At 36.0% G+C, this 22,473-nt stretch overlaps 1 protein-coding gene across 4 annotated transcripts in view; it reads right to left on the reverse strand.

The window, feature by feature from the left end:
• Positions 1-431: 431 nt before the first annotated feature.
• The window catches only part of LOC127455550 (ras guanyl-releasing protein 3-like), a 74,659-nt gene continuing 52,617 nt past the window's right edge, over positions 432-22,473 (reverse strand). For 2 of the 4 annotated variants that reach the window (XM_051723541.1, XM_051723542.1), the window contains exons 6-18: positions 21,385-21,516; positions 19,697-19,844; positions 18,751-18,924; positions 16,682-16,798; positions 16,167-16,442; positions 14,543-14,623; positions 14,030-14,143; positions 13,490-13,605; positions 11,918-12,065; positions 10,871-10,907; positions 10,032-10,181; positions 6,169-6,557; positions 432-3,261 (exon numbers count right to left, since the gene is read on the reverse strand). In XM_051723541.1, coding sequence (XP_051579501.1) covers positions 3,253-3,261; positions 6,169-6,557; positions 10,032-10,181; positions 10,871-10,907; positions 11,918-12,065; positions 13,490-13,605; positions 14,030-14,143; positions 14,543-14,623; positions 16,167-16,442; positions 16,682-16,798; positions 18,751-18,924; positions 19,697-19,844; positions 21,385-21,516 — 1,891 coding nt within the window. In that variant the 3' untranslated portion in view covers positions 432-3,252. The remainder of the gene's footprint in view (positions 3,262-6,168; positions 6,558-10,031; positions 10,182-10,870; positions 10,908-11,917; positions 12,066-13,489; positions 13,606-14,029; positions 14,144-14,542; positions 14,624-16,166; positions 16,443-16,681; positions 16,799-18,750; positions 18,925-19,696; positions 19,845-21,384; positions 21,517-22,473) is intronic. The other 2 variants (XM_051723543.1, XM_051723544.1) reach the window with 2 other exon arrangements.

Below are 22,473 nucleotides of genomic sequence, written 5' to 3' on the forward strand. Positions count from 1 at the left end.
CGTGTTATATAAATATATATGTCCACATGAGGGCGATAAACACCAAATGGTCTTAGTTCAAAGATTAGCAGAATGATCAGAGTTTAATAGCAGTTATTTGGAAACATATTACACATAAACATGAGTTTATTTCAAATGTTGTATTGATATTGTAAGACTGACAATTAAAGTAATAAATAGCTTACATCTGTACCAGGTTAGCTGTTTATTAAGAGGTTTTCCTTTGAACAGCATCAGAGGAAGGATTAGAGTGCAATGTAGAAATCATGGGACATGTTTGTACAAGTAAAGTTCTTTAAAAACATCATTCCAGTTAAAGCAGATTATAAAACTCTAAATCTAAATCCAGTTATTCTAGAAAAATATACTATAATTTAAATAGTTTTAAAATAATCCTTTAATACTTGAATTTCTATCAGAATTGATATATAAACAGTCCCCCCCCCCCCCCAGGATATATTACATAAGTATATAAAATGTTTTTCTAAATAATCCAGTGAGTCCCTTGATGTTTAATATTCAGTTTTGTAGGTCAAGCTTATTTTCACTGGCACCCCTGAGACCTTGAGATGACCTGCTCACTGCACAGACACCCAATTTTAGCCTTAGAACCATAAATTAGACTGCTTAAAATTTTGTAGACATATTTCAGTTCAAAATAAGCACAGCGAGAACCACCTTATGAATATTAAGAAACATATGAATGACACGAAATTCAAAATTACTTTTGAAAAATTACTTATTACAGTAGAAAATTAAACATTTTCAGTAGACCAGACATCAACCACAAACATGATCAGAAACATTCGAATCACTACAGCCAATATAAGGTTTAACATTTTATGATGCAAAATTATTTTTTATCACTGGTTTACACATTTTACAATGTAAAAATGTTTGCCATTGAATTTTGCTGATACAGTTGCTGTTGCTTTTCAAATACCCCATGAATCAAATATGTGTGCTAATATTAATCCATGAGATGATAAATACACAGTTCCTCAGTAATACTCTCCTAGAACTTACCTACACAAGGTTCCTGTATGCTAAGGCTCTGGGAGTCATAAACCAGTCATGAAACCATGAGTGTAACTATTGTGGCTCCACAAGTAACATCACATGCCTGCACTATCCATAACTGACAAAAGTATCTAATCCTATGATCTTAAAGACTCACGATAATCATTGTTTTTCGTATTTAATATGTTGAACTACCTATATGGTTACTGACTCTTTCTCACATACATTGTCTGCAAAGACGATCATATCAGGCCTGTCCAGTCTGAGCCTGACTGTCTACCTTAAGAGTTTCTCACTGAGCTGAGATTTTTGTCTACCCTTCACACCAGGGGATTTGGGTGTAAAATTCATTTCAGAACATATGGCGCTAAAGGACACTGAACTCTATGTGTTGCCTTGACGATGGACTATTCGCCCAACTTAATCATCTGACGCTTAGCAACAGAGGCCATTCAAACACCTGGCCGACAGCACACCTGGGTCAGTAGAATATCTGTCTCTGCATTTATGTATATATAAAGATCATTTCACTCTTATAAAGCATATGTTGCTAAGAAAAACTAATTTAATGATGCAAAAGGTCAGAAGTTATCCCTTATAGAGTTCACCCAATAATTTAAATTCTGTCATTATTTATCTTTGAAAACCAAAATATGTTTAGCATAATGTCCAAGCTCCATTCAAGGGAACTCAATGGTGACCACGGCTGTCCCTGTCCCTAAACATCTCCTTTTGTGTTCCACGGAAAAAGGAAAAGTCATATGGGTTTGGAAAAACAAGAGGGTGAGTAAATAATGACAGAATTGAATTTTTCATTCGTTTTTCAACAAACCAAGATTTTCAGAAGAATATCTCAGCTCTGTAGGTCCATACAATGCAAGGGAATGGTGGCCAGAACTTTGAAGGTCCAAAAAGCATATAAAGGCAGCATAAAAGTAATCCATTCGACTCCAGTGGTTAAATCCATATCTTCAGAAAAGATATGATAGGTGTGGGTGAGAAACAGATCAATATTTAAGTCATTTTTTACTATACTTTCTCCTTCCTGCCCAGTAGGTGGTGATATGCACATAGAATGTGAGTTGCCAAAAACAAAATAAGAAGAATGTGAAAGTGAAATGGGAGATTAATAGTAAAAAAGTACTTAAATATTTATATTTTTCCTCACCCACACCTTTCATATCACATTTGAATGACACTTATCCTGCCTTTATGTGCTTTTTGGACCTTCAAAGTTCTTGTCGCAATTCACTTGCATTGTATGGACCTACAGAATTGAAATATTCTTCTACAAATCTTTGTGTTCAGCAGATGAAAGAATGTCATACACATCTGGGATAGCATGAGGGTGAGTAAATTATGAGAGAATTTTCATTTTTGGGTGAACTATCCCTTTAAGGACTTCATCCACCTTGCACTTGCCTTTTCTTTGAAGCACAGAGATCAAACATAGCAAAGCAAAAAAGGTTCTGCACAACTATGGTGCCAACCATGTGTGAAACAATCAATGTTTAGCTCTTTGAAGAAGCATAGATCTGTTTTTCTTTACATCCAGGATCTAGTATATAAAAATTGGTTTTCTGTGGTGCTTATCTTTGTCTCCGTACCTTCCACTTCAGATCATAATGTGGGCAAACACATAAACACAGTTAGTGTTAATAATTTTCTATCTTAGATACCTTCCCACTGTAACAATACATGCCAGTGCCACCTTTAACTTCCAAAAAATCAAACCTGTCCTTGTAGTGTTTCAGAGTATAAAATCACACCAAGCAGAGCATGTGTTGAATACATGTCCACCTCAACCCTTAAATAAGAACATTAACGCTGATATTTCTGTACAAAACTCTCCTGCTCTCTCTTTTTCTTTTGCTCAAACACACAATCACACACATCTACTTAGCTTCCTGTCATAGTAAACCCCAATGTATCCGTCCCATCAGTTTACACTGATACTTAGCAGAGTCTCCTGGGTTTCCAACCAGTCCATTATAGTCCAGTATTTTCAACTCCAAAGAGGAGAGCACAGCATTAAAGTCTCTCTGTTTAGTCCGAGACCTTTTCTTTGATGTAACCCTTCCCCCAATTCAGTCAGCGGGTTGCCTACTGCACCTATTTCCGATCCACTGGAGGCATGAAGCACCCCAGCACACCCCCTAGAGAGGAGAGCCCTCTAGGCCGTGGTCCTGACTGGCTCCAGGGCGTCCTACTTGGGTCCACAGAGCGGACAAGTCAGCTGATCTGTAAAACATAAAAAAGAACACAGATTACTAAGGCATTGCTATTGCTCATACTTCAAGTGATAATTCACCCAAAAATGAAAATCATGACATCCCAGATGTGTTTGACTTTCTTCAGCAGAACACAAATAAGGATGTGAAAATTTTCAGCTCTGTAGGTCCTCTCAATGCAAGTGAATGGTTGCCAGAACTTTGAAGCTCGCATAAAGGTGCCATAAAAGTAATCCATAAGACTCCAGTGGTTTCATCTATTATATTTAGAAGCGATATGATTGGTGTGGTTGAGAAACAGATCAATATTTAAGTCCTTTTTTAATATACAATTTTCTCCCTGCCCAGTAGGAGGCGATATGCACAAATAATGTGAATCCCCAAAAACAAGAGAAGAAGAAAGTGAAAGTGGACATTTATAGTAAAGTAGCACATAAATATTTATCTGTTTCTCACCCACACTTATCATATCGCTTCTGAAGATATGGATTTAACCACTGGAGTCATGTGGATTACTTGTGTGCTGCCTTTATGTTATTTTTGGAGCTTTAAAAGGTCTTGCCACCATTCACTTGCATTGTATGGACCTACGGAGCTGAGATATTTTTCTAAAAATCTTTGTTTGTGTTCTGGTGAAGAAATAAAGTCACACATCTTGGATGGCATGAGGGTTAGTAAATGAGAGAATTTTCATTTTTGGGTGAACTATCCCTTCAAGGCTAAATTATACTGGGCGAGCAGGTATCTTTTAGGTTGCCTTAAAAATATTACGAAATGCACCAGTTTTTATGTTCTGCTAAGGTGGTCGTTTGGTGATATTGCTCCTGTTTTTGCACATCCCTAACATTCTTCATGTAGGAGAATGCGCCAAGTCAAAGCTAATCATGGCTTTCTTTGTTTACAATCGTACCTGCAAACTGAGAAGATTGTAGTTAGGTAGGTTACTATTTTAACATAAAAAAAATAAATAAATAAAAATTAAAAAAACATAACTTTGCAGCCAATTTCTCCAAGGTTGTTCAGAAATACACTTCTTTATACGATGCTCAACACAAAAAAAATTTAAAACGACGCTGCGTATAGTGTGAACACTTTAGGCTTTGTTTGCCTAGGGTGCTTTAGTTAGTTCAGGAGGAAAAAGTTCTTCCATTGTATAAATTAGGACTTAAGCCACCTTTTAACTGTTTTCGACACTTGCATATACCTGTAACTTTTGGATTTCTCCCCCTAGTGGCAGTCGTGATGAACTGCCAATTTGCTTGCGAATCGCAATGTCACAGCTCGCGAATTGCGATGGCACAGCACCCAATCCCTTGAGACATATAGAAAGATCAAAAAGTTAAAATAAAACTGAAGAAAGTCCATGATTAATATTCACTCAGTATTTTATTATTATTATTACTGTTTTTAAAGTTATTATTATGAGAATTAATAACATACTAATGACAACATAAAATAATTGAAATGTGAAGGCTGTGATATATTTGCAATGTTAATGATCATTTCTAACTTCTACATTCATAACTGTCCAATCAACCGAGGTAGCAGGCACTGAGATAAAGTTTAGGACAAAAACCGTTGATATTTCTCACTTCAGGCTCAAAGTTTTGATTGGTGTGTTTTGTTTCACCTAAAAAATAATTTAAATATAAAACTATCATGGCTAAGTTAAAACATATTGGTTTTAAATATGGCTGTTCATAAACTGTTAAAAAAAATAATTTTGCACTGTAATGCTGGCAGGTGTGCCACCAGTTTAAATCCCTGTGTGTCAAGTGACGTGTCTTTTTTTAATACCTGTTCTACAAATAACACAGTGAAGGTCTGAATTTAACAAACATGGCAACACAATCCTTGTCAGACATATGCTCTGCATTTCAACCCAAAACAAATGTTCTGCCAGGTCCTAAAATAACACCCTACAGCAGATGAGGCCTGGTCAGGTTATTGCTACTCCATATTTAGGCCCATCAGATGGTGAGAGCTGTGGTGCTCTTGGCCCTGCAGCCTCTGATGGAGATTATCTCTAGGGCAGTGAGAAAAGGGGCGGCCTGTGAAACCTTGCCGTTTCCATGGCAATGGGCAAGCGAAGTTTTATAAAAAGATGTTCCAGGGCCATGAGAGAGGCAGAAAGGGATGGTGGAATTAAAAACTGAAACAGAAGGTGGTTTATGGGATTCACAAGGTCTCCTGCCCAAAGAAGTCTGAGGTTTCTATAAAATTAATTCTGCCTCATGTTTGAAACTAAGCACCTCATTTCTTTTTTCTGAATCTATATAATCACACAAAGCATGTTTAATACTATAATAATAATAATTATTATTATTATTAATAATAATAATGTCTGTAATATTAATGGAATATTAATATTTATAAATATTTATTTGTTTTTATTATAATTAATACAATTTTATTATAATATATTATATTATAAAATATTTTTATTATTATAATTTTTATACTATTATTATTATTATTATTATTATTATTATAGAGGAACATATTTTCAGATTTAGCAGTCATCGCTTTTTTAAGATACATTTTTCACATATTTTAAAGCTGATGTGTGTAAATGTAAAAATACTTTCTCCAATCCCAGTTTAATGTGCAAAGACAACTTTAAATAAGCTTTTTGTAGATTGACTTCTTCAAAAGTTAAAAACACTGTGGCACTTTCAAAACATTGCTCAGTTTGTTTGAATGTTCAAACATAGCAACAATGGCTCAAACAATGGCTTAACCTTTTTTTCAACCAATGCAAGAGGCAGGGAGTGTTTTGGGGGTATTATTTTTGCAATTCCTTTTGGTGCCACTAATGGCGCAAAAAAATTAAACACTTGACAATTCAATATTAATAGTGACTGGCTAATGTTTTTCTTGTTAGAATTCAAACAAGGTGCTTTAAGTTCAATCGTACCTCAGAGGTCTCAGTTTTGTCTGTATGTTGTTCTGTTAGTCCGTTCTGCTGTGGCTCTTTGTAGGGCTCCTGTGAATCCCTGCGAGTGCGGTTCGACCCTGTTGAAATCTGTGTGTCATTCTCCCAGCATGCAAAGCCTTTGCTCTTAGACGCTTTGCGATGTGGTCTGTACCTCATCTTGGGGAAGGTGTGTGAGCCGCTATCAGCAATGGCAGCCCAGCCATTTTCGGGCCACAAAGGTTCTGTCTGTGTGGCCTGACTGGTGGTGGCCCTTTGGAGCCGGACTGAGATCCGCTGGGCTGAACCAGTCATAAGTGTGATGGAATTTCCCTCCAGGTCAGAACCAGACAAAGGAGAGACAGTGGGGAAAGTAAACACCTCATCATCATCTGTGAAACAACAGGATAAGAAAACATTATCGATGAGAGTATTTCATCAATATTTTGAGAGAAACTGTCTTTTTACACTAAGGGCAAATAACCAACCTTGGTGGCAACTGCTCAGATAATTTACTGATAATGCAAATAGCATATTACTCATATTTGCACTTTATGAGAACAGCATCTATCACTATTTGAACTTACTGCAAACAAGATGCTATTTGTTGCTTACACTTGGTGCAAAACCGTATCTACCACCATTTTCCCTTAGTGTAAATATAGCGTGTACCTTCTTTTACACTTAAGGCTGCAAGATACTCTACACAAGTACGTGGACGCAGATGCTTCTAGCTACGCAAGCTCGATTTCTTTCAATGTTTCGTTCCAAAGTGTGTCAGACCACTATTCTTAACACAACGCAAGTTTGTGTTGCATTCTGAATGTTGCCACAAGGGGCAGTATAGCGGACATTAGTGTGAACTAGGCTTGAGATAGATGCCTTTTTCACGCATCGATAATCAGAAGATTTTTCAGATGATTATCGATATATTTTGGGATTTGTCTTTTTGCACAATATTCTGTCTCTTTATATTTCTCAACACAAAGCGTGAGCGGCAGGGTAAATGAAAGGGGGTTGCATACCAGACATGTCTGGCGGTTGACATGGCGTGTTCTAAAATTCAAAACATTTATTTTCTATAAAGGTACATACACAGCGCAGGTTCGCCATCTCTCAAGGCTGCTCAATAATCTACAACAACACAGAGCGTAACTCACATACACTGGTGGCCAATAGTTTTGAATAATGTATAGATTTTGCTCTTATGGAAAGAAATTGGTACTTTTATTCACCAAAGTGGCTTTCAACTGATCACAATGTATAGTCAGGACATTAATAACGTGAAAAATTACTTTAACAATTTGAACTACTTAACTAACTTAAACTACTTCAAAGTGTTCTCATAAAAAAATCCTCCACATGCAGCAATGACAGCTTTGCAGATCCTTGGCATTCTAGCTGTCAGTTTGTCCAGATACTCAGGTGACATTTCACCCCACGCTTCCTGTAGTGTCTTGTCGGGCACTTCTCATGCACCTTACAGTCTAGCTGATCCCACAAAAGCTCAATGGTGTTAATATCCATAACACTCTTTTCCAATTATCTGTTGTCCAATGTCTGTGTTTCTTTGCCCACTCTAACCTTTTCTTTTTGTTTTTCTGTTTCAAAAATGTTTTTTTATTTGCAATTCTTCCCATAAGACCTGCACCCCTGAGTCTTCTCTTTACTGCTGTACAATGTTAAGACAATGTTAAGCTTCATTTAATGAACCAAATAGCTTTCAGCTGTGTTTGATATAATAGCAAGTGATTTTCTAGTACCAAATTAGCAATTTAGCATGATTACTCAAGGATAAGGTGTTGGAGTGATGGCTGCTGAAAATGGGGCCTGTCTAGATTTGATCAAAAATGACTTTTTCAAATAGTGATGGTGCTGTTTTTTTTACATCAGTAATGTCCTGACTATACTTTGTGATCAGTTGAATGCCACTTTGGTGATTAAAGTACCAATTTCTTTCTGAAACAGCAAAATCTGTACATTATTCCAAACTTTTGGCTGCCAGTGTAGTTTCCCATTAAATTCTACCCATATCATTATCAAAGGACAAAGATTATTTACTCTAGCCATCAGTGGATAATATATTATGTATATGCATCTTTCATTTAGCCTACAAAATGCATTTTCAATTACAAGTATGTCTTTTTGTGGTTTGACATTGAATGAAACCTTATCAAAGATACAGGTATAGCAAATTTTGCAATTTTTCAGATATAGAAAAATTGCATAATAATTTATAATCATTCAGTTTGCGCAGTTAAACCAGTTTTAAACACTAACCTGCAAACTCATGAACGTCACATTCACTGTTGACGTACGAAGCCTTCGTAACTTTTGTGTGTATGCATCCTGTGCAAGGATCTGTAAAATACCCGTCCTATTGTGATACCTGTGCTAGGGATGGGCGGATCGATCCTAAAGTATCGATACTTCTGATACTAATGTTGTATCAAAAATATCGATCCTCACACAAAAATATCGATTCTAAAAAAATATTATTTGTTTTAAACTAGGGATATTATTATTTGGTTACCATGAATATGAACAATAATCATAAGCTTCAAAGCTAAATAAAAAGGATCAGGCTATATTAGCAAATACTTATGCAGGATGGGAAATATTTCTTCTTCCACTCATCTTAACATGCATGCTGAAAGACACAAGTGGACAAGCGCTTGCCCCATCACAATGTTCATTCAAACAAGAGGGATCAGTGCCTTGTAGAGGTAATGATAATAAATCAAAGAAAAGGCTTCTGGAGTAAATTCAGGCTAAAATAACAACATATATTAAAGGTGACATTATTTATAATGAGTTTGTGTGTAATTGTTGTTAATAAGTAATTAAAAAAATAGTTAACCATGATTTATTTATTTTTTTCCCCTGGCTGAAACCATGGCTTTACTACATTAGGCCTATATTGTACTAGTAACCATGGTTAATTGTGTGGTAACAATGGTTTAACCAAATACCACGGTTAAATTATAGTTACTGTAGTGAAACCATAGATAATTTTCTGTTTAGGCTCACAAAAAAAACTTGAATTATGACTAAAAATAATATTTTAAATTACCCATTTTATCCCAAGAAATTGCAAAAACTAAAAAAAAAATTAATAGAAGTATCTGTATTGGAATCAGTATCGATGATATTGGACTTGAAATTACTGGAATCGGATCGAAAAAAAATAAGTGGTTTCACCCATCCCTACCCTGTGCCTTGCGACCTGCTTCAGTAAATGTTATCTCACCCCTTGTGGTCCCAACTCCCAACGCTAATACAGCAGACATTCAACAGAAGCCCAACTGAATGAATTGGAAAGCATGCAAATTAGGCTTCTAATTTAAATGTTGGCTAATGTTAATATATTGATGCCTCAAATATATATTGATAAACTAACACGCCGATTAATAATCGATAGATCGTTATTTTATGGCATGCCTAGTGTGAACTGTTCGCTTCAATGGTGAGTTTTCTCTTTCAAGCCATCTACTGTCATGGCAGAACAACAGTTTAAAGAGAAAATTTCTGAGCAAGCCAGTATATTTCAAATAAATTACCCAAATAATTACCAGGCCTACATAGAATATGTGCATTCAGAACACAGAAGAAAACTCTGCAGATTTCCACAGAATTGCAGAATCTGTCATTCATAAAAGTTCTGTGCATCCCAGTTTATTAAATATTTTTTATATTTGATGATGCGTTCAGCTATCCATTAAACACATTTTATATGTTTAAATCCCTTGACAAATGAGATTTAACTTTTTTAATGTACATTTTAAAAACTCCTCATCCAAGCATTTAATATGTAATTCTTTGATGAGCTGATGGTATTGAATTTTACTGTTCAGGTGTCTGTTTACCTTTACAGGTGGGCAGGGTGGGGCTGCTGGGTAGAGAGCTGTGTGTGAGAGCTCCAGGTGACACGCTGCCCAACGAAGTGGACCGAGGGAGACGCCGGCACGCTAAAACCAGCAGTTCACGACATTGTTTGTGACAGTTCACCCCACAGTCTGAAAACAATCAGACTTAACTTTACCAACAACAAAATGTCTAAATGAGGACATAACACAAACGTATAACCTTATCGCTAAAAGGAAAATAAAAATAAAACATGTACTTTACTCATGAATTTGTTTTGTCCCCAAAGTAAAGCTACGTTAACACAGACAAACACACACACACACACACACACACACACACACACACACACACACACACAGCTGCATACATGGGGCTGAGATTCTTTTTTTTTTTTTTTTTTTTACTTGATAAACAGGATGTTTAATAAACCAACATAAATTAACAAAACAGGGAAAAAAACTAGATAAGAATCTACAACACTGCAAAAAAGGATTTTAAAGACAAGTATTTTTACAAGAAAAAAAAATCTACCAATGGGGTAAGCAAAATAAACTTGTTTTCCCTTTGAATTAAGTTTATTTTGCTTACCCCATTGGCAGATTTTTCTTTCTTGTTTTAAGTCTAAAAGTCACAAATTTTGTCAGATTTATCTTAAAACAAGACTTAATATCTTATCCCATTTTGCTTGACCAGTAAATCACGTTTTAAGAATGTTTAGATAATTTTACAGGAAAACAAGACAAAAAAAATGTTTTGCAGTGAAGATTTGCAGCTTGCCCAGGCATCAACTTTTATTGTCATCTGTTCTATTTATTTACGCTCATTTGATTTGCTTTACCTTTGCACTTGTATCCTTGTTTAATAATCCCCCAAAGCTGAAAAAGTGCATCACAGGGTGAAGAGGAAGGTCATAGGAGAAAAAATGAGAGAGAGAGAGAGAGAAGTATTCTGTAAATCTGAATTTAAATAATTGTTTTTGCACACAGAACCATAAGTAATAAACAGGATACTTCCACACATGTTGCACCCTTCCTGTTCATACTGTGTGTGTTGTGTCCTTCTAAAACAAATGAGAGGGCATGTGTGTGTGTGTCTGGATGTCTGTTTGAAAGAATATGTGTTAACTCAGCGAATTCCTGTCTAACCATCTGTGTAAATACAGAACAATTCGAATAGCAGTGGCTATGAATATACACTCTAATGTACTGTAAACAGTCACTCTCATTATCCAGCTCACAGTACTCAATACTGCCAAATGATTTGTAAATCTGTAGCATGCATCATATAACAACAGGAAATGTAATGCTATGTTGTAATATTTTATGTGTATATATAATTTTTTGTAACGTATATTCTACTCTTTTTTTTTTTACTGAACTGCATTACTGTTTGTATTTATTAGTATTTATTGTGTATTATTGGGGTGTTTTGGGCCGGTTGCCACTGTTGTCAGCACACACCATTCTTGTGTTATACAGCATGTCGAGATATGGTTCTGTAGAAATTATGCTTTTTTTCTTTTTCTAACACTTGTCATGCAATGAGAAGAATAGCAATAAACTTGACCTATTGTTGTTTGAAAAATAACAAAAAATAAAATCCAGGTCATCCCACATAATGTCACATAGATGACACATTTGGCTGATGTTAGAAAACTCTGGAGTGAGAAACAGCCGATGGCTGTGGCTGAGGTCGGATTTAACCTTTAAACACTCTCTGCATGGTTCAGTGATGTTGTGGTTAACTCCGCTCCTGCTCAGTGTACTTGTTTGCACACACATACACACATAGTGCTGAACACTTCAGAAGACTTCTACTGCACTTAATTACTCTGAGTTAAAATGTGCATGCGTATTGCACAGTACACGAAAATGTATGAACTCACAAATCCAGCACAATGTTCACAGAATGTCGGTTTCAGATAGGTCATCTCCTGAAAGTTATGAATGAAACCTGGCCCCATTTTGCACTGTAGCAATGGGTTGGCACGCAGAAAATACGCCATCATTTCATCCTTGCTGATCAATCCATCCCTGGACAAAGACAGAGTGTGAAAAAGGTTATACATTTATCCTTCAGCCTCACAAAGCAGTCAACCTTACTTTCAACACAAACATAAAGAAAAAGGGATAGTTCATCCAAAAATGGAAATTCTGTCATCCTTTACTTACAAAATAAGAAGTTAGGCTGAATGTGACGGACTGATATCTCTCATTTTGTGTTCCACAGAAGCGAGAAAGTCATACAGGTTTGGAACAATATGAGGGTGAGAAAATGGTGACAGAATTGTAATTTTTGGGTGAACTATCCCTTTAAGTTTCACATTCATCAGTTGACTGTTAGTTATGTACCTGTGTGAAAGTGTGTGTGTGTCATTGAAGTGTGTTTGTGTGCTCTTCCTGTGTCACAGCAGGTATGATATCTGAATATAACCGTTAGAGTCAGTGAGAGAGATGCATGCACTCATGCGTTAGTAATGCGGTCTGAGCGCTGTACTGCACAGATGAACCATAAAAGACACCAGGGGAATTTCGTGTGTGTGTGAAATGCTGTGTGTTTGACTGTGAGACTGTGTTTGCATAATGCTGTTTGTCCTTCACATAGAGTCATAACCTTCAGCCTTTTAACAACCGTCCAGGTTATCACAATGAGCAGTTGCATGTCCTGAAGCGATTAAACCTTACAAATGTGGCATTTTTAACCTATAATCATTAAAATAAATACATTAACTTTTAAAGGGATAGTTCACCCAATTAACTTTTAAAGGGATAGTTCACCCAAAAATGAAAATTCTGTCATAATTTACTCACCCACATGTTGTTCCAAACCTGTATGACTTACTTTCTTCTGTGGAATAAAATAAGGAGATGTTAGACAGAATGAAACCCCTAGTCACCATATTAATGTCAGTGTATGAAAAAAAATGCATTAAAAGGGGATAGTGACTAAAGCTAACATTCTGCCTAACATCTCCTTTTGTATTCCACAGAAGAAAAAAGTCATACATAATATATGAGTTCATCCAGTGGTGTGGTAAAGTGTCAGGGTTACAATGCTGTATTTTCATTAAAATACTGTGTCTTGAATGCTCTTTAAAGATGCATAATTGCTGTTATAAACATTCTATCATGTGAAGTGTAGTGTTCATGCCACTTTATGCTCCATTTGCTGTGATAAAACATATTTACGTATTTAACACGGTTGAGAGGGACCCTTTGAGGAAATTTCCAGACACGCAAGCTACATTCTCCCAGCTATACTGGAGGAGGTGTACATAAAATTTGTCCCCTCAGATATAATCAAGCACTGAATCTCTGCCCAGGCGTATAAAGTATACTACACACAGCCTGAGAGATGCTCACACCAAGAAATGCTATAAGCAGTTTGGCACTGCAGGGGTTTGTTTCAGAGAATCACACATTTTGTGCATGTGTGTGTGTGTTAGTTTCGTACTCACTGGTCTTTATCAAGCACACAGAAGGAATCCAGAAAGGGGAAATTTGCAGCGATACTCTCAAAGTCTTCCTGAGATATGTAACCATCATGGTCATGGTCATAGTTACGAAACACAGACTTCACATGTAATAAAAAAAACAAAAAAAACAGAAATATACAGCATGTTTAGACTAAATATAGGCAACTGCTGAGTAACATTGTCATTCTAATACTAAACTACTCTTGTACGTAGCCTACTAAATGACTGGACTGTTCTCTGAATGTGGCATTGAAATATGCATTAATACAGAAATAATCTACCATATAATCAAATTTAATGTGATTAACCATTCAGTAAGTTTACGAAGTTTAAGAGTCACTGATATAAGCTTGACACAAGCAGCTCCTTATATCCAATGCCTGGTTGTAACCTTTTAATGGAATCATATAATGATCAGTTGCATTTATTTGACAAAAATATCTGACCTCAAAAGTCTCTGACATCATGAGTGGCTGACATGTAAGTATTATCATGTTGAGGAACAGGAGGGAAACATCTTACATCTACAACCTTCCTGATATGTTTGTTGACCACTGAGGGATCGGGTTTGGTGGTGACGCCAGATGCCCAGTCCAGTGGAGCCAGAGGTTTGTTGGGGGTTGTGGGTGATGTGGGCTGCAGAAAGATATGATACAGTCTGTTGATATTATGAAGTCATGGGACGACTCTGTTCTGTACTAAATTTTAGATATAAACCCTTGCTTGCTTCTAGAAAAACTAAATTATATCTGTGTTATTTGTGTAAGTGATGATAACTATCATAAAGTAGCTTTACAGGGTGGTAAGCTTAAACCATTTGTAAGTTGGCAAATGATAATAAAGGAAATAATAAAAAAAATCCTTCTACTAATGAGGAAGAAACCTCTGTGTATTCCTATTATATGTTATGTTGAAACAAAATCAAACGTGTTATTGTAGATACCAGAATTGACTAAAAATCTTCACTAGAATTACCAAAACTATAAAATAAGAGTTTTTTTAGCACAGCACACAAAAGCCAAGAATAACTCTTACCTGAGATTTAGGGTTACGGGGTTCCCTGAGAAGGGACAGCTCATAAATTTCATCCTCTGTGTAATACAGATCCAAAGAAAGCTTCACACAAACAGACATAAATGTAAAATTAAAATCTAATGTAAAATTCACATTCACCTCTCTCATTATTAGCATATTTTTAAGGCTAGAGTTTAGTGGACAAAACCACTCTGCTTTTAAGTGTAAGAATGATCTCATGAAAACTAAAGAAAATGAAGCCTATTTCTAGTACCATCACCCCAGATCTTTATGACCGTAATGTGTCTGCACATTTTACTTTCAAGTTGAATTCTAAATGAGGATTCTAGTTAGATGTAATATATAATAATAAATAAAAAAAAGATTTTCTATTTAAATCTGCATAAATTAAAGACAACAAATACTACTATGGTAATGCATCATTTGACAAAGGAATCCTAAAGAATCTGAAGCCTATTTTTAGGACCATCACCCCAGATTCTCATGACCATAATGTGTCTATATGTTTTACTTTTCAGCTGAATTCTAAATGATGACTATAATTAGATTATCATTACTGTAATAAATAATTTGAGTTTTTCACTGTATTACAGTAAAAAATACTTTAATAAATCAAGCCTATTTGTAGGACCAATATCCCAAATTGTCATGACCATAATGTGTCTGGACATTTACTTTTGAGTTACATTTTAAATGATGATTCTAGTTAGATTCTCATTACTGTAATATTCCATCCCAGATGTGTATGACTTTCTTTCTTCTGCTGAACACAGATGAAGATTTTTAGAAAAATATCTCCATAAAATGCAAGTGAATGAGTACCAAAATTTTGAAGCTCCAAAATGCATATAAAGGCAGCATAAAAGTAATCCATAAGACTCAAGTGGTTAAATCCATACCTTCTAAAGTGATTTGATAGGTGTGAGTGAGAAACAGATCAATATTTAAGTCCATAAATTCTCCTCCCTGCCCAATATGTGACAATATGCACGAAGAATGCAAATCTCCAAAAACAAAAGAAGAAGAAAGTGAAAGTGGAGATTAATAGTAAAGAAGGACTTAAATATTGACCTGTTTCTCAACCACACCTATCATATCGCTTCTGAAGATATGGATTTAACCACTGGAGTTGTATGGATTCCTTTTATGCTGCCTCTATGTCATTTTGGAGCTTCAATATTTTGGTACCCATTCACTTGCATTGAAAGGACCTACAGAGCAGAAATATTCTACTAAATATATTTGTTTGTGTTCAGCAGAAGAAAGAAATGCATGCATATCTGGGATGGCATTAGGGAGTAAATGATGAAAGAATTTTCATTTTTGGGTGAATTATCCCTTTAAAGGCAGTACAACAAATACTACTACGATTTATAAATTATTTATAAAAAAATATATATTTAAGTTTTTTTTTTTTTTTTTTTTTGCATTACCGCAATGAAAATTTGGGTGGGAAATTGTCCAGAAAATGTCACAATGCAAAAACATTAATAGTCCTGAAAAAAGGCTTTATTTCCATTTAGCAAAATATATATTTTTTAATTCTGTGGTGTAATATGGCCTGGAAATGAGATTCACCCTTTAACAGAGTCTACAAGTTTACAATCACAGACTGAAGACTCACAGTGAGCAGATAGATCAGATCCATGTTGGGTTCCACCTGAGCCACGGCGCTTTGGAGAGACACCAGCTCATTAAAGGTGAGATACAGCTGCTGCATCTTCACAATGTACACTTTCCCATCCTCCACACAGTCCGGGAAAACCACATGTACAGCGATCAGGTCTTTAAGGTGAACGCCTAGGATTGGGATCTTAAAACCTTCACATTCACTGAAGGCCTTGCGGTATGCACAGTAATTACTGTTCGATGACACCAGCTCTGTCATTTCATTCCAGATCTGTTAATAGCAGGAAAAAAACGACAGTTACTGAAATGAATCACCCCTCTCTTTCTGAAAACATATGCTCTAGATATTACATTCCAGCCTCTGATATATGATTATGCCTTATAAAATCTCTCCCAAAGTCAACTTCACAGGAAATCTGCAGTTTCTTAGCAAAGGGAGTTGGCCTTCAACCACAACTCTTACTAATGTTTTGAACAAATAAACAGCTGTTTTTGTAGTATGTGTCGTACCTTAGTGACCTCTGGGCTGAGGTGAGAGTGAGTTTCCTTCAAGCGGGAAATCGAGCTGTGACTCAGACCCCCCACCACAGCCATCAATGTGTTAAAATTCTGCAAATGGAGCAGTTTCTAAAAAAGAAATAAAAAGAGAGTGTAAGCAAGAAAGAGAGAGAGAAAGAGAGAGAGAGAGAGAGAGACAGAGAGAGAGACAGACAGACAGACTGATCCAGTTCTTGAGGTCAACTCAGTGAAACAATGATCTGATCGCAACAGCTCACTGGAGTAAAAGATTCCTAGATGTAAAAAGTCACATACTAAAAAATGGCCATTTTCAAATATGTAACATATATTATCCCTAATAAGAACGGAATTTGAATATGTTCCCCTCATATATGCCAAAATAAATGAACTGCTGGCGACATACGGCATGCGTGCCTGAAGGAGTAATCACTGGCACACGAGAAACAGTCAAAGAGGAGTAAGTATTTTATTTATATGAAGTCCCTTGCACCTGGATACCAGTCTACCTCTTGATGAAATCCTTCATCATAATCACACAATGTGTTTTTTGCAGTTAAGAGCTGAATGGGAAGCTTAACACTAAATTATGATGAAACTGTGCTCGTCAACAGATGAGTGTGCATCACAAGCCGCTGACAACATTGCGCAGATCAGTTCAGGCAGCGCTTCACTATCGGTGAATCGTTCTGCAGTTGAGCAGATGACAACCTACATTCTCTTGTTTTATTTGTTGCTTTTTGCTTTCAGAACAACACTTGATGTAAACTAAAAGATACTGCTTTGATTTCGAGACTTAATTCAAGCCAGCACACACGCTCCTTAAACTAAAATTAAAAAAAATGTCTGTAGTAACCATGTTTTGGCGGAAACCATGGTTTTACTATAGTAATATTGTAGTAACCATGACCGTATCCATGCGTTTTGGTGAAAACCATGGTATTAATAAAATTAACCATGGCTTTACTACAGTAATACTGTAGTATCCATATAGTAACCCTGGTTTTACAATAGTACCATTGTAATAATAATTAAAAAACTTATTACAATATTACTCAATAAAAAGGGCTAAAAACTATATAATTACAGGAGTTAATAACACATAATTAAGGAGCAAACACATACACACACAAAAAAACAAAAACATTATGGGGTTCAAAAATCTGTCTGATTCAAGATCTAAATTAAACCTAAAAAGAAAGTAAGAAGGAAGACAGACAGACAGACAGACAGACAGACAGACAGACAGATAGATAGATAGATAGATAGATAGATAGATCCATTAGTCCAGGCTTTTCATTTGCAGCATAATTGCACCAAGTACTAGCTGATCTCATAAAGGCACAGCTTTCTTTTATTACAGGGGCTACAATAACTCAACAGCTCGACACTTAACATCTATTAGCTGACATGGATCATGCCTGGCAGGCTTTAAAACAAATACTAAAAGCACAGGCTTTGTACTAAAGGGATGCCTGGATGCTCTTCACAATAGAGACGTTTCATATACCCTCCCATCTCCCCCTGACGGCGTGAGAGCTGGCAGGCAGCTCCCCTGCACTCTTTTGCCAGCAAACATTAACATATCAAAGAGCCTGGAAAATGTCATCTTGTTGCTTTCAGAACGCACTGATAGAAACTGGTTTGCTGGGTGAAGGGTTTCACATTTGCGTAATCAACAATACAGTTAGACGATCACACAGTGTGTTGGTTTAGCTCAGTGTGTTATCCAGTATGCAGTTTGGACATTATTTTTTAGTATGCTGGCCTTTTACAATGTTTTGACTTTCATAACAAGTTATCTAATTATTTTATGGGCTTCATTACCTTGGTGTCAGTGTTATTTGTATGGTTGTTTTTTGTTTTTTTTTTACATTTTCTATACTTTGTTTTTCTTCAACATGTTCTTTCTTTCTTACCCTGGTACTATATAAGCATATGAATAGATTGGGAATATTATAATCTTTTACAGTGAAGCCTAATATTTTCACTATTAAAAAATATTCTTCAATCACAGTTTAAGGTGCCAGAGACAACTGTAAGTAAGCCATTTATTTGCATACCTGAGCGACGTGGATGTATTTGTTGATGACCTCTGCTCTGTGCTGAGGGGTGAGTTTACTGAGCACCATCAGCTGAACCCACTGAGAGATCCCGTTAAACAAAGCAATGGAGCGCTCTAATGTGGGATTATCCACCAGACAGCCATGAATTACATAACTCCGATAATCTGTGAACTAAGTACACACACACATGGAGACTTATGCACACACCATTTTAACCATTATAGGGTTTTAATTGAAGTTCTTGTTGTTGGTGCTAAGAATATAGTTGGTGCAAGACTGTCAGAAAAAATGGATAAGGAAGTTTTGGTGAGACAAATTGCAGGTCTCTTCCCTTTTTTGTTAAATAGCCAATAGGTTTTAGTTACATCACAGCCATGAACCATGGTTTACTACTTTCTAATCTGTTGAAAGTGTTACTGGGGGCGGACATTCTCTTTCTAGAGAGCATTTGATTGCACAAAAATCTGTGTAGCCTAGTTCTAGATAAGTCATCAACAGTTTTGATCTGTTTTCCTAGAAGAGAAAGACTTTATTTTTATCAGCATTTAAGAGTAAACTAGAACATAGACATGGACAAAAAGCCACATGTTTTGATTTCATGGGGTCTTTAACGAGGGGAGGAACAGATAAAGGAAGGATATTTGTTCACTAAAAAAAAACCCTGAGTGTTAGCTGCTAAGAATAACAATGCAGGGCAAAGGAGAAAAAAAAAAGAAAAAAAAGAAAAGCGGCAGAGCTGATAAGAGAACTAATGTGTGCTCTTGTATGCATACTCTTTTTTCTGTCTTTATCTCAAACACACACACACACACACACACACACACACACACACACACACACACACATACACACGCTATCTTCACTGACGTAAGCTCTCTACAGCTGCTGGCCTTCCCAGGTGAAAGCAACACTCTGTTTTTCCATTTCCACAGTGCACACTAACCGATATCCTCCTGATGGACTTGTACTCTAAGAAGGTGAGGTGTTCAGCCAGCTCGATGGGCTCCAGATGATCGAACAGCAGTGACGCTTTCCCTTTCTTCACCTGCTTCTTTCGCTGAGTCAGTTTACGCATCCAGTCATATGAAGGACTGCAGAGACAAACGTGTAGTGTATCACTATAAAATCCATTATAAAATCCATGTGTTTTTACACATATTCTCCTAGAATGCCTTTAATGGCATTTTTTGCCATTTATGCATTTGGCAGATGTTTTTATCCATCTAAAACATCTATAATGTGATCTTCTCCCCTTTTCTCCCCAATTTGGTATGCCCAATTCCCAATGCGCTCTAGGTCCTCGTGGTGGCAGAGGACGAATCTCAGTTGCCTCCATGTCTGAGAGTGTCAATCCGCACATCACGTGGCTTGTTGAGCGCGTTACCATGGAGACGTAGTGCATGTGGAGGCTCACGCTATTCTCTGCGGCATCCACGCACAACTCACCACGCACCCCACCAAGAGTGAGAACCACATTATAGTGACCATGAGGAGGTTAAACCAACATGACTCTACCCTCCCTAGCAACTGGGCCAATTGGTTGCTTAGGAAGCCTGATTGGAGTCACTCAGCATGCCCTGGATTCGAACTGGCAACTCCAGGTGTGGTCATCTATAAAGTTCTTAACTGGCTAATCCAAAATTTCTTTATTTCAGTATTTTTAAATACTATTCTCTGAAAATTGCATTGTAATACTAATGGGTTCTTGACATCAATTGTGACAGTTTCAGCTGTGTCCTGCAGTGTGGTATGCTATATTTCATCTAAAAAAAATTCTAATTATTTTATTCTAATTATTAAAATAAATATGATTAATTATATATAATTAATATATAATTACTATATATTCAGTTTTATGACCTCATATGAATGGAGAAACTATGTGTAATATAGAGTTTTTTTTTTTTTTAAATTTGTACTACAAATGTGGAATATTTGTATGAAAAATTCATTTGTTACACCAAAGGACAATTTAAGTGAACTGCAAAAAATCTAAAGGTGATTAAAAATGGTGGGAATTTTAAAATAAAGGGTGACCAGTTATAGCACTTGTATACATTCCCCTATATACTGTATAAAATGTATGCCTAAAACCTTGTTTGGAAAATTATTGAAAAAATATGAAGAAAAAAAAAAAGACATTGGACATGTTATTTGTCAACAACCCTAATAAAATAAAATAGTCAGAGAATGAGCCTTATAGATTTCCCTTCCAGATAGCCATAGTGTGGACTAAAAATAAACATTTTAATTTTGTCTCATTACCCAGATATGTCAGGACACCTGCCAAATTCACATAACAAAATAACAAGCACATGGTAATCATGTGTACAATTTTAAGTGCCTTTCAGTGTTAATTAGTGACAAAGGACAAGCAACAGGTGCCTAATGCTTTATACAATAATTTCCACGCAGTCTGAATCAGTGATTAGATCACATGCGCATTAAATAAAGATATTATTTAAAAAGGCATATCTGAATTTATAACAACATATTTTCATCTCAATCAAAATGGTACTCATGATTAAAGCCAAATAGGTCAATAGTAATGACACAGTCAATGATCGACATGCTATGAGCAGATACACAGGCATCTTAACCTGTATGTCTTTGTGTTGTAATGACACTTACATCGTAGAAATATCAAGTAGTTTTATGTGCTCGTCACCACCAAGCTGAGCGGCTGCATCTCGGAATTCTTCTGTAAGACGGATCAAACCCAGATCCAGATTAAACTCTGCAGGGAATTCAACAATCCAGTACCTATGCACACATACAGATCAGTTTATAACAGATTAAAAATAGGTTTAACAACTGTCATGAACTTGTGGTTGAATACAGTACATATTTACACCAAATGGTCCTCTCTATTTCAGAGAATGTTTCTATAAAAAAATAACCCACCTGATTTTTGTCATTTCACACATTTTATTTAGATTTGATCAAAATAACATGTAGGAATTGCTGTAGTAAGTGCAATTTGCTTGTCCAATCACATCGTAAACATCATAATAAAACTAAAGCTTATATAAGGACTTTTCAGACTGCCATGTTTAATGCTGCAGTCATGAGAAAATTTTCAAACACCTTATCAAACTGCATTTACTTAAAAAGAACTGTGACCTTGAAGCACAGTCTCTCTAGACCACAAATGCAAAACATGAAAACAGCTCACAACTTTGCAAATATTTGTTTTGTTTCACATTTGTGCTTATTAAATTAATCTACATTTACAAAAAAGTACTGTACAATAGTACAGTGATGGTATCAGATGGAAGTTTGATGCAAACCATAGTACTGAATGATTACCATATTTTTATGATATACCATAGTCTTTACATGGTACTCCATGATACTTTAAAAAGTACCATAAAATTACCACGGTGCATGTCCAAAAACATTGGCATTATGATGGAACCATGTCAAAAAATATATAATAATAACATGGTACTTTAAGTGCTTTTCTTTTTTTTCTTTTTTTAATCAAAATCGTCCATTTGTCCAGTATGAACGCTCAGCAACTTGCATCATTTGCACAGATTTTATAAACTTTAAGTCCAATCGTCTTCAGTTCAGTTTATTTGAGCTGATTTCCTGTGGACCCTCTGAAAAACAGCAAAAACTCCAGCCTGACTAGATATATCAAGTAAATCTCAAGGCTACATTTTCAAATCAAGCAAGGTTACTTCCGCCCCACAGGATGCAGGTCTACAAAACACT

The sequence above is a fragment of the Myxocyprinus asiaticus genome, chromosome 17 (assembly GCF_019703515.2).
Source record: "Myxocyprinus asiaticus isolate MX2 ecotype Aquarium Trade chromosome 17, UBuf_Myxa_2, whole genome shotgun sequence".
Classification (NCBI taxonomy): domain Eukaryota; kingdom Metazoa; phylum Chordata; class Actinopteri; order Cypriniformes; family Catostomidae; genus Myxocyprinus; species Myxocyprinus asiaticus.